This window comes from Trachemys scripta, chromosome 2, assembly GCF_013100865.1.
Source record: "Trachemys scripta elegans isolate TJP31775 chromosome 2, CAS_Tse_1.0, whole genome shotgun sequence".
NCBI classification, from domain to species: Eukaryota; Metazoa; Chordata; order Testudines; family Emydidae; genus Trachemys; species Trachemys scripta.
The window spans coordinates 202,368,119-202,381,212 of record NC_048299.1 but is presented as its reverse complement, the minus strand read 5'-3'; the positions used below and the strand labels follow the sequence as shown (position 1 = coordinate 202,381,212).

At 39.0% G+C, this 13,094-nt stretch overlaps 1 protein-coding gene across 1 annotated transcript in view; it reads left to right on the top strand.

Annotated features, from left to right (window-relative positions):
* USP14 (ubiquitin specific peptidase 14) overlaps nucleotides 1-12,850 on the top strand; it is a 32,418-nt gene extending 19,568 nt beyond the window's left edge. Inside the window, exons 11-16 of the mRNA XM_034762737.1 lie at nucleotides 3,065-3,130; nucleotides 3,474-3,566; nucleotides 7,873-8,001; nucleotides 9,833-9,893; nucleotides 11,870-11,977; nucleotides 12,159-12,850. Coding sequence (XP_034618628.1) covers nucleotides 3,065-3,130; nucleotides 3,474-3,566; nucleotides 7,873-8,001; nucleotides 9,833-9,893; nucleotides 11,870-11,977; nucleotides 12,159-12,310 — 609 coding nt within the window. The 3' untranslated portion in view covers nucleotides 12,311-12,850. The remainder of the gene's footprint in view (nucleotides 1-3,064; nucleotides 3,131-3,473; nucleotides 3,567-7,872; nucleotides 8,002-9,832; nucleotides 9,894-11,869; nucleotides 11,978-12,158) is intronic.
* Nucleotides 12,851-13,094: the final 244 nt, after the last annotated feature.

The window sequence follows — 13,094 nt, the reverse complement described above, 5'->3', positions numbered from 1 at the left end:
TTGCATATTAACAAACAATAAAACATAAATAGAGCACTAGCTGGAAACTGACATAGTGCAGCCAGAGATTGATTTCCAGCTGTCTTCAAGAAAATCTATTGATCATGCTTCGGGCTCCGTGTCTGTCACAGAGGTCGCAGAAATCACAGATTCCGTGACTTCCTGCGACCTTCGTGACTTCTGAAGCAGCCAGTGTGGCTGTCCCCAGGGCTAACTGCTCAGGCGGCCCTGGGGGCAGCAACACCGGCCACTGCTGGAGTGGCTCTGCAGCTAGCCGCTAGTGCGGACCGCCTGAGCGGGGGTGGCCCCTAGGAGATTCTTCCTCACCCTTCCTCCCCCCCAGCAGTGACCCAAGTGGCAGCGGGCCCCCTGGGGCTTCCCCCCTCCCCCCAGCGGTAACCTGAGTGGTGGCAGGCCCCTTGGGGCTTGCCTCCCCCACGCCCTCCCCAGCGACAACCTGAGCAGCAGCAGGCCCCCTGGGATCCCCTTCCCCCCCCTTTCAGTCAGGGGTATTTATGGTATAAGTCACGGAGAGGTCACGGGCTGTGATTTTTTTTTTTTTCTTGTCCATGACTTTTACTAAAAATACTCATGGTTAAATCGTAGCCTTAATCATGCTGAATTGTGCTCCCAAACTATCATAGGGTTTGGATAAATATTCTCGTTTGAACTGAGACCAAAAAAGCAAATGACCTAAACGCTTGGAGCATGTCTTTCCAGGAATAAGGCCAAATACTTTGTACTACTGAGAGAAACATGTAGGTAGTACCATTTGTAATTGCGGATATGTTTATCAAGTCAGCCATTGTTGAATTTGCCACCACCTACAGAAAGATGCTGCTTTGGCTGTTGGTGAAACAGCTGGCAGACCAAGCTGGAGCAGAAGCATACTGATAGGCTGAGCAGCAGAATGCCAAATCTGAGAACCCTTCCTACACAATGGTGTAAGGGAATGCTAAGCTGACAAACATAAATGGAAGGAGTACCTGTTAGTTTGGCTGCTGAGGAAGCAGGTGGAGTTATCATTTTTTTTCTTCTACTTCACTCATCCAATGGCAACTGCTAGAATGGTTCGTGTACTGTCAGCAATAAATTCTGAGGCAAACAAATTTACAGCAGCATAAAGCAGAAGAACATTTAGAAGTGAGTTATTAAAAACTAATGCTACCCTCCTGCAAAAATTGCGGGACTTTCCTGTGAATTTATGCCTAACATGCAATATTATATGCACAGCCCAGATTACCACCAGGTGTAGTATTTGTATAAAATAATAGTACTTTGAGAGTTGTTTACATTTTATACATTATTTCCACAAGAGTTCACTCTTATTTGTGAGAGAAATAGTGTATTTGGGATGAGAAACCTTATATAATTTTTTTTTTTTTAAATTACATGGGTTTCATCTAAATAGAAGTAGAGTAAGTAAATTTCTCCAACAAGAAAAATCAAGGGTAAGGCTGAGAATCTTCTCTTTTTGGGACAAGCCGCCTGAGGGAAGACTGACCTTCCAGAATTCCCCAAACTTAAAACTTGGGGAGAGAAAGTCATGATGACAACAACCAGGCCACTCTAGCTTTTTACTAGTCTTAGTCTGCACCTGGAGGAGATCCATGAGCAAGAAGTGCTGTGCCAGCAGAACATTACTGTCTGGTTTCTGGACTGCAATTCCAGCCCCTGCTCTGAGCCAGAAGACTGAACTGAAGAACTTGCAAAAAACCCATTACCTTAAGTATCATATTTTTCTTTTTTGTTTTCATTGTCTGGAGACATCCCAGTCTATTTTAGCCTTTTTATTTTTAGGGTGTAGAAGTGTGCATGCATAAAGTCTGCATGAGGAAGGCACCAGAAGGAGAGTTCCTTTGGTCCAAACAACTCTAAATACTGTCAAATAAAACTATTCTCTAAAGTGTGTTTAAAAGTCCTGAAAGGCTTGAAATTTCCATCTGTAATTTCTGGTAAATAAGAGTGGTGAAACTTGTGTTTTATAATACACATTAACAGACTCCCTTGATAATAATTCGGATGGGGGAAAGAAAGGTAGCTACCACACAAGAACTGAATTCTAAGAAGGTAGATTTATAATTAGCTCTGAGGTTGTGCTCTAGACATTAGATGGTTTTGTTTCAGTATTAATCAGCTCCAAGTTATAAATCTGATTGACTTCGGTTACAAATCCCAACTAATCAACTTTACCAAACAATCAGGAATCTCCTTAGAATCCTCTGTAAAATGTATAAGTATTGACTGTTTTTGATATTTGATTATTTAACTATGATTTTAACCCCAGTCCAATATTGAGACTAATGTATTGATTTTTATCTTGATTTAATAGTTTATTGCTTTATTCTGTAGTTTACTATTAGTAGTAGCTTAGCTTTGGTGATATATTTTCTTGATCTTATTTTTAAGTGTTAATAAACTTTTATAAAAAAGATATACTTAGTCACATTTCTTTTAATAATCATGGTTCCTAAACCTTTAACAACCTAGTATCCATCCAGGTTCTTAATCTGAATGTCTGATCAGCTCCCCCTAATTAGTCTTTGGTTTTCATGTTACTTGGTTTTGTTTGGATTTTACATTTGTTTTCTACTAATGTGTTTCTAAATAATTCAAACAGTGTTCTAAGATAAGTCTGTTACTCAGTTCAGGGCTATGCTCTTTTGTTAATTACATTGATAAAATATTAATTTTAACTAACATTTACAGTGTTACTATTATAATTGCTTATATCCAAAATCTCTCACTGCACAACCAGTTACATAGCATGTAATTTTCTAGTGGGGGGAAAAAAAGCTTGCTGTTAGGAGATAATTATATGGGATCTTTAAATTAAGCACCACAAATGTTTATGGCACTGAAGAAAAACATGGTCCTTGTGCAGAGAGCTCTCATATGCTAAACTCTTATGACATATCAAGCTGTAGCAACCAGGTAGAAGAGTTTGATGGGTGGAATAAGGTCTAGGGTTAAGATTGTATATGTTCCATGCAGCTGCTTTGGTTTTATGCTGTATAGGTCTGCATTAGTTCAGTTTTAATACTATTGCTCATTTCTCTTACAGCGTCTTCAAGACGAAATCACAAAACTTTCTCCAACATTGCAAAGAAATGCTCTGTACATCAAATCTGTGAGTAGTAATCAGTCATCACTATTCTTGTAATCTTATTAACTTCATCATGTTGACAAGAACTTTCTGGCTCAAAACACTAAGTTGTTACTGGAACAGAATTTGTTGAACCTTTGCAGATTTCCAGAACCAAGAAGTGTAAAAATCTGAGCAATTTATTACTTTATTTAATCCAGAGGCTCCAATCAAGATTTGGCACTTTTGTGCTAGGTGTTGCACAAACACATAGGAAGACCCAGTCCCTCCAAGAAGAGCCTACAATCTAAGACAGAAATGCTAAATGTCTAAATTCTCTGTGAAAATCTGAAGTATAATGGATCCGTCTAAATATTTTCTTATTTAGTCCAAGATTAGTCGTTTGCCTGCCTACCTGACTATTCAGATGGTTCGATTTTTTTACAAAGAGAAGGAATCGGTGAATGCCAAAGTTCTTAAGGTCAGTAGCAACCTTCATCAACATTATATTGATGTTTAGAGTTTTTATAAACTTGGAGATCAGAATTTTGTTCTAGTTCATTAACACTTCAGACAGAATACAAGTATTTTTGCTCTCAAATTACTCCTCTTATAGACAGAACATCTTCATTCCAAAAGCATACAGTATCTTTGAATAAAGAAATATATTGAAACTGTCACAAAAACTACAATGTCAAATTAAATGTTGTTTTTCTGCATGGGACTGAAGTTAAATTGCCCTGATGCTATTAAGCATTTTTTACCCTGTCTTTCACCATTAGTTCAGAGGAGGATGTCACATTCGCTACTTTGTGACTATCCTGTCTTGGGTGAGGGGTCTTGCTTTCAGCTCACTCCCCAATCAACACTCTGAGGGGAGAACTTCCAAACTTAGTGGGCCTGTTATCTTTGACTGACTGCTTCATTTTGTAGTGTTCAGGCAGCAGGGCTGCTTAGATTACTTCCTGACTGTCAGAGAGGGAAGAACCTGCCTCTCCACTTGCTTTTAGGAAAAGGAATGAAAAAGAAAACGGAAAGTATATAAAATAAAGGCTTGTGTGGCCCATTTATGATATGACAGGGCCTCCAAGAAAATGTGTGCACGTAGAATGGAAGAAGGATGTGTGTGAAATGAGAGCAGGAGGGCAGAGGCAGCTTTAGGTACAAGAAGCCTCTTGGGGCTTTACTTGTTTGGAGAGACCTATAATCTTGTACTGCTTTGACAAATCCTAAGCCAGCCCACTCTCCCTTTCCTGAAACCCACTGAAAAGCAGCACAACAAAAAAGTCTCGCTTCCTTCTAGCACAAAGTAAAGATTTGTTTTGTGAGAGGTGGGAAAAAATCTGAATGCTTGCATGTAACAGATCCTATATATAGTACTCTGTTTTGCATAGTGAGACAGTTTAGAGGTGAGTTGAGAGATTGCTGCAATGAGGGAAGATGTGAAGGTGTGCATAGCTATAGAGCACAGATGTGCCAGTTTATATGTAGCTTGTTAGTGGGGTGTGTACATGGGGTTACACCTCTACCCCGATATAACGCTTTCCTCGGGAGCCAGAAAAATCTTACCGCGTTATAGGTGAAACTGCGTTATATTGAACTTGCTTTGATCTGCCGGAGTGCACAGCCCCCCCACTCCCCCCCGGAGCACTGCTTTACTGCGTTATATCCAAATTCGTGTTATATCGGGTCGTGTTATATTGGGGTGGAGGTGTATTTGTTTGCACAGCATATGTAGCTAGGATGTAGGTGTGTTTACTTGTGGTGGTTATGCATGTTTTTATCCTCTAGCTGTGCCACTACAAAATTGCACAATAGTGATTAATGCTGCTACATTGAGCCACTTTGAATACACAGTTAAAAAGTAGAAATTTTATAGTGGGCATAAATCAATTAGGAAAAATTTAGCATACACAAATTTACAAAATAATTTTCCCAAGAATTCAGGACAAGTTCTATGCCCCGTTTTTTAAGTTTCTATTTTTTTTTAGTTTCGATTGCAAATACACATTTTTATGCTCATCAACTGAAAAATAACCATGCATTTGGTGCCTAATACAATTAGATGCCATTAGTGACTATGCAACTGAAAACATAATAAAAATAATGTAGTTAGCATGCCAAAAGCCAGTTCTTAACTCCTCATAGCTTAAATTTTACTTGCCTGTATTTAAAACCAATGAAGTGACCATTTCTGATGAACATCAAGTCACGTGTAGTGTTTAATTCTGTAATTCAGCACAAATAACTCAGTCTCCCTTCTTGAAGGTTCATGTGGGAGATTCAGCATTTTCCAAATCAAAAAAAGGAAAATAAAAATATCTGGATATGAAACAAAGTATGGAAAGTTTCAGCCCCAAAGGAAAGCTAAGATTTAATGAAAATGGAATTGATAGAAACTGAGTTTCAAACTTGACAGCATTGAGAATGACAATGGCAAATTATGTGGTAGTGGATGGAATAAAAGGGGCCCTTTTCTGCCTGGGCTGGCTCTTCACTGCCTTGTGTCCCTCCCAGCAAATCAGATGCCTGCAACAGGCTTCCAGGAATACTCAAATGAAAGCTCTCCCTTTTAGTGGAGCGGGCTTATTAGCTGACTGGCATCATGCAGCTCAGGGAGCGTGGTGTAACGTGGTAAAGCAGTGCTCTGGTGGATCAAAGCAAGTTCGATATAACGCGGTTTCACCTATAACACGGTAAGATTTTTTGGCTCCCGAGGACAGCGTTATATCGAGGTAGAGGTGTAGCTTGAAGAGCGTGGTTTTCATACTCTTCACACTTAAAAATGGATTGATCTTGGCAGATAAATATCTATTCCTACAAAGGTGAAATGACACAAGAACTAGGGGTCAGAAATGAAATTAATAGGCAGCAGGTTTAAAACAAACAAAAGCAAGTATTTTTTTCACACAACACACAGTCAACCTCTGGAACTCTTTGACAGAAGATGTTGTGAAGGCCAAGACTATAATGGGGTTCAAAAAAGAACTAGATAAGTTCATGGAGGATAGGTCCATCAATGGCTATTAGCCAGGATGGGCAGGGATGGTGTCCCTATTCTCTGTTTGCCAGAAGCTGGGAATGGGCGACAGGAGATGGATCACTTGATAATTACCTGTTCTGTTCGTTCCCTTTGGGGCACCTGGCATTGGCCGCTGTCGGAAAACATGATACTGGACTAGATGGACCTTTGGTCTGACCTAGTATGGCCTTCTTATGCCAGCTAATAGTACTGTAAAAGAGTAAAATAAAGAACTGTGCTAGGTATGAACACTTTGAGAAAGCATTCACTAGTTGTATTTAAATTGAAATTATAAATTCATATCAGTAAGTGGATAGGCAATCTAAACTCTATGCTCAGATATAAATAACTGAATCCCACTGAGATGTCAGTTATTCAGTGTATCTATAGAGAAAGGACTGTTAACATGTAAATGTTTGTATTGACTGTGTTTTAGTTTGTTGCAGCTTACACCGCATTGGGCCTGTTACAGAAAACACACGAACACTACCCCATATGCAGACATACATAAATATTTGTACAGAAACTCCTCACTTAATCATCCCAGTTAACATTATTTCGTTATTACATTGCTGTTCAATTAGGGAACATGCTCATTTCAAGTTGCGCAGTGCTCTCTTCTAACGTTGTTTGGCAGCCCCCTGCTTTGTCCACTGCTTGCAGAAAGAGCAGTCCGTTGGAGCTACTTGGTGGGGGGCTTAGAACCAGGGTGGACCGGCAGCCCCCCTATCAGCTCCCCACTCCCCTAAGTTCCCTGTGCGGCAGCCTCCCAGCAGGCTATCAGTTGCCGGCAGTTCAGCTGTCCCTCCCCTCAATACCATGTGCTGCTTTTGCCCGCTGCCTTGGAGCTGCTCTCAGGAGCCTCCCACTTGCTGTGAGGGATGGGAAAGAGGGGGGCTAATGTCAGGGTGTCCCCCTACTCCTGCCCCCCACTTATCCATCCCCATAGAGAGGGGGAGGACACAACAGGGCTCATGATGGAGGGAGCTTGCTGGTGGTAGCTGCCTTAAAAAAGGCAATGTACTTAGACTGCGGTCAGCATACTTAAAGGGTCAGTGTGCATCTCTCTCTCTCTCTCTCTCTCTCTCTCTGTCTCTTTTCCACCTGCATTGTGTGTGTGCCTCTGTCTGCCATGCTGTCTCCCCTCCTTCCATTTGTGCTGCCTTGTAGAGTGTGAGGCTACATTAACAACAATGTGTTAACCTTTGAGGGGCTCAGCCGAGTGCTAGTTCATCATTTAGCAGTAAGGCATTCCCTGGGAAATAGCCCACCTCTGACTCCACCACCTCAACCAAGCTTCAAAATCATCATTGCTGTGTACAGTATAAAACTGTTTAAAACTTATACTGTACGTGTGTGTGTGTGTGTGTATGTATGTATGTTTGTGTATATATGTTTTCTGTCTGGTGAAAAAAATTTCCCTGGAATCTAATCCCCACCCCCCATTTACATTAATTCTTATGGGGAAATTGTTTTGCTTAAAGTCACATTTTTCAGGAATGTAATTACGTTAAGCGGGGAGTTACTCTAGTCAGTTTTTCAGCAGAAAGGTAATCGGACAGTTGTGTGCATTTTTATAACATCTATTATGTGGACATCTTAAATTATTTTATACTTTTGAATAAATCAAGAAAAGGTTGTCAGAAATATGGCTAAGGGCATTTAAATTATCAGAGGGGATTGGCTTTCTATGGAAAAACACTTCTTTAATATGGAATTCTAAATTGAGCTAATAGCCTGACTCTTTTTTGTAACTTGTTCCTAGGATGTCAAATTTCCTCTTATGTTGGATGTATACGAGTTATGTACATCAGAACTTCAAGAAAAGATGGTCCCATTTCGGTCAAAATTCAAGGATCTAGAAGACAAAAAAATTAATCAGCAGCCAAAGAATGTAGGTTACATGACTATTTCTTAGCCATTTTGATTTATGTAGTATGCTAAATTGGTTTCATATAATCAACGAAAGTGGGGTAGCATGTCTTAAAGCTAATATGTATCAAGTCATAATTTACAAACCTGCATGCTGACATAATGGGCCATAGTTTGAATTTTTTTCATGACTTACCAAAAAAAAATTGGATTTGATAGATTAATTCCACAAACTGTTCATGAAAACTCCATTTTAGTTTCTACGCACAATTGTAATTGGTGAGCTGAATAGTAGATGCTTTAGATTTACTGAATCTATGAAAAAGTGATTTTTTTTCAATTTCATAAATTGATATGTTCAAGCAATTTAAACTGCAATTTGTGGGCTGTGAAAGCTGCTTATTGTGTAAGAGAATGTTGACCTGGTCATACCAGTGTGCTTTACTGTCAGTCAGACCAACTTTAACTTAAAAGGACTTGCATAGGCTGTGCCCAGGAATAGTGATCAGATTACAAAACTTCAGCTTTGTTTCAAGAACCTGGCGTAAATGTGTTTCAAAACTCAGTTGGAATATTCAACAGTATTTTGGGGGGTGGAGGGGAATTACATGCCTAATCTGATTTAAAAAATTCACCTCACATGACGTAAAAGTCTCATCCAAGGATAGGCCAGAAAAACAATTCCCTTAAATATTGCACATTATTTTTCATTACCTATTGAAAAACTGAGCAAAATGTCTCACATACATACATGTACAATATTGTCTAAGTGTAACAAAGCGGTCAGCATAGTTGTTTGAATGGAAAAAAGTGCTGTATGCTAGTTCTTACATGGCAGCAACTTGTTTGTTGCTATTTCCTGAAAAATCAGCTTCTAAGAAATATAAGTTAAATCACTCTTACCAGACATATATGTTGTTTGTGCTTTAATTTTAGTAGAGAAAATATGGTGCAGTTGATCCTTTTTTGGCAGCTGGAGACCAGTCATATAGAACGAAGTATTTTTTGCTATGCATAAGTATTTTCTATAAATATGTAAACTGTGATATGCCCAAATACTGCTGCTTACTGGCAGATCATTTAAATCTCAATAGAATGAAGCTGCTCTCTCAGCTCTATATCCTAAAGGGATGCCAAGTGGCTGTGATTGATATTGAATTGAAGAGCAGGAGTAGATGTGGTCTTATTAGCTCAATAGTATGTTTTTTAAAACGGCTAGTTATTTATTTACGTGCTTTGATTTTTGTTACAGCACAGGATATTTCTATAAGCAATTTTGTTGTATCCTGTATACTACTCTGATGTAGGAGGTTCTTTAAAAAAAAGATGTTAAATTGTACGTTAAGCTATACCATTGTATAGATATTGCTACAGTTGGACTGTTAATCTCCCATGCCCCATCAGCTTTCATTTCAGTCTTTGGAGGAGGATTTTTTTTCCCCTTTAGATGGGGGAGAAGAGGTGTTTATTGTGAACAGAATTGATAACTATTTAGTTTGTCTCCCATCTTTTTATTTTCCTTTCTAGCCTCTCCCCGGCTTTGAGTGACCCTAGCAAGGGCTGAAAACTTTCTATTGCAGAATCTTGTTGGCACTCCAGTCCATTTTCACATTTTCTGCTGCTTATATTGTCCCTGTTGGGTGATTTTCGGGTGCCAACCTTGAGATCTTGGTGGGGTCATTTTCAGAATGTGGCTGTTGAGCATATTTTGGAAATCAGGTTCCATTAAGGTGTTTCATGTTAAGCAACCAAAAAAATCAAGGCAAACAATCTCTCTTGAAAGATGTAGGCCATACATTTGATACAGATATAGTAAAGCATTTTAAAATTAATCATCAAAAATTGTTTTCCAGTCTAGTAAAGGTGATGGTGCACAGAAAGAAGTTAAATATGAACCATTTTCCTTTCCTGATGGTAAGTGAATTTTGAGAAGTTTAATATCAATTTAAAACTTGTATCCTAATTAAGCAAGGGGGAAAATCTCCCCAGCAGAGAACTTTATTTTTCATGACTTTGAAAATGAATTATCAGAAACCCTGGTGCAGTGTAATAGAATGGAAAGATTAATGGCAAGTTGAGGCATGTTTGCTATCTATTTAAGACACTTCATCACAGAAGCCCTATACTCATTCACGGGACAAGCAGATTACATGCTGTGCACTGAGAGGCACTTGCATTGATATATAGTTGCTTTCCATGTCTCCTGGCTGGGAGTTAAAAGTTGAAGTCCAAAGTCAGAACTTAATTTAAATAGAAATACTTACTTTGTAATTACCATGTTTTGGGTTTTGTAATTAGTACACTCAACTCATTTCTCTTGTAGAATCCAGGCTTTGGATGCAAGTAATGAAAAGTCCACTTAGGCAGCAGGTGTAGCAATGCAATTTCAATTCCCACTCTGTTGTGGTGGTGGTTTTGACACTGAATGGACAGGGGCAGCCAGGGAGTGGGTATATTGGTGGTAGAGCATCCAAATGATGTTCCATTGAACAGATGAGCACAGATTGTTTCCAAAGGGACCATAGTGCAGAACTTCTGAAGGACAAAAGACATGGGATAGTGTGAGCTCTCATCCAGTTCAGTTGCTTGTATTCTCCCATTTCGGATGCTGCTATCCATCTGTGTTCATCCAGCTTTTTCCACACTTCTGGGTTTACAATGATAGACTGCAAAGGAAAACTGCTCCCCTTTTCAGATGTATTTAAGATGCAGATTGAAAAGTAAAACCTCAATGAGTGTAATTTTAAGCTCCATTTAAAAAAAACCAAAAACAAAACAAAACAAAAACCATCTAAGCATTGTACACTTTCATTTGATTCTAAGAAATCACCACCTAGGGAGATACTGCCAGTACTGAGCTGCCGATTTTAAAGCAGTCTTCACACACAATGAGCGATAGCACATGTCCTCTACATACTTTCAGTAAATAACCATGCAATAAGAAAATTTGTCCATGTTTCTGTCCATGTTCACAATAAGAATAGGTGTAGGAACTTCAAAATAAGTTTCCCATAGCATATTAAGTTACCATGAAAAGAGAGAATTGTTTCCAAAACTAATGGCAGGAAAATGAGATCTGCTTTTAAGTTCAGCATACTCAAAGGTAGCTCACTGGACTCAGCAGGATTTCTTCTATCCTAATTCAGATTACAAAGTCATTTCCCCTTTTCTAAAAAAAATAACCCTGGTAAAAGTTGACTTAAATGATGCATTTAGTGTGGTAATAAATTACTACATGTGAATGGTAGTGACGTCATTGGGGTTCCTTTCAAGTTGAACAGCATGAATGATAGTTATTAAATCTGCAAAAACAGCTGTTGATCTTTATTTACCTGAAATGTTCTATTTCATATTGACTGTAGAACTATGCTGTAACCTGCAGTAGAGAACTGTTCATTACTCTGCATTTGGGTTTTGATGCATTTGACAACGAGTGTCAAGCCAGCAAAATCTAACCCTTGGTACAAGGAAAAAGCTGACCTTGGTTGCTTCAAACCGTTCTATTTAAATGGAAAAATGCATTATCTGCACTAAGCCAGGTTAAAATTTTTAGTAAATGTCAGGGACAGGTGGAAGGCAATAAACAAAAATGCACAGAAGCCCACAACCTGTCCCTGACATTTACTAAAAATACCCTGAGGGGGACAGAGTGCTGGCAGGGCTTGCAGCTGCTCCGGCAGCCCTGCCCCAGAAGTCAAAGGTCCTGGAAAGTCACAGAATCCATGAATTCTGTGACAGTCGTATCCTTAGCCATAAGTATTATAGTCTAAAGGTGATTCTGGCAAGGCAAGCTTAAACTGCATGCAGATTTGTTACTCATTAGGCTCTGTGTCTTGCATGTAAAGTCCATTTACTATGTGTAATCAATATGGTGCAATTTTTTTTTCCAGATATTGGCTCCAACAACTGTGGTTTTTACGAGCTGCAGGCAGTGCTAACACATCAGGGAAGATCTAGTTCCTCTGGTCATTATGTATCTTGGGTAAAAAGGAAACAAGGTAATATCCTTTTCAATGCTATTAACTAACGTACAAGTTAACCAGTGCAGTTAAGTTTTTCATTTAAACAGAGTGTTTTTAAACAGGGCCTCAGTATTGCCCTTTCCTCCTAAGGGATACTAGAAATAATTCTTATATTATTTACATGTTTATAATTCAAGTATCTTTTTGTTTTTTGTAGATGAATGGATTAAGTTTGATGATGACAAAGTCAGCATTGTTACACCTGAAGATATTTTGAGGTTATCTGGGGGTGGAGACTGGCATATAGCTTATGTTCTACTCTATGGACCTCGCAGAGTTGAAGTAATTGAAGACGAAGCTGAACACTAGTCTACAGTTTTAGTGGTTCCTGCCTAGGTGTGAAATAAATGTTGATCACTGATCATTTCTTTATCCCTGGAGCTTTAGCATTGGAGACAATTTGTTCAAGCCCTTTCTCCTCATATGAAGCGGGAAATTAATCTATTTGAAACTGATCCATGTACCAAACACTTACAAAAAATCATTGCTGGACTGTACTGCTGCTCACTCAGTGGTAGTAGGACACTTATTTACCTAAGGATAACTTTTTTTAATCTAACTAAAATGAGCCTCCCTCTTTCTCCTCCAACTTCAACCAAATATTTATTACACACCTATTCTTACAGCATTTGTTACTCTTGCATGGTTTATACCACTTGTTCAATAGCTCTCCATCCTTTGCCTTGTCTGACATGGAAGGGAAATTATTTCCTTGTGTAACTCAGTGCTGCTGCCCGTAACCCACAGAAACATGGCTACAATCAAGTATTTGTCCAGTCTGACCTGCTGACTCAGTATGTTCTGTTGCTGGCATTTCATGTCTTTAAAATAAATGGTGATCAACAACAATGACGCTGTTTAAAATTATCCTTTCTTGGTCTTGAAATGTGACATGCCATCTGTGCTTAGAGCAGGCACTTACGCTGCCTCTTAAACCAGAACTAAACTACAAGTGAATCATCTCACTGTCCACTAGCAGTACTGTTAGCACATACAGGTAAATGCTATTGGTTCTTTAACAATTTAGTTTTTAAAAGCTGGATCTGTAACTAGTTGAGCAGTATCCCAAAAGTAACTGTTGGGCTTAGTTACT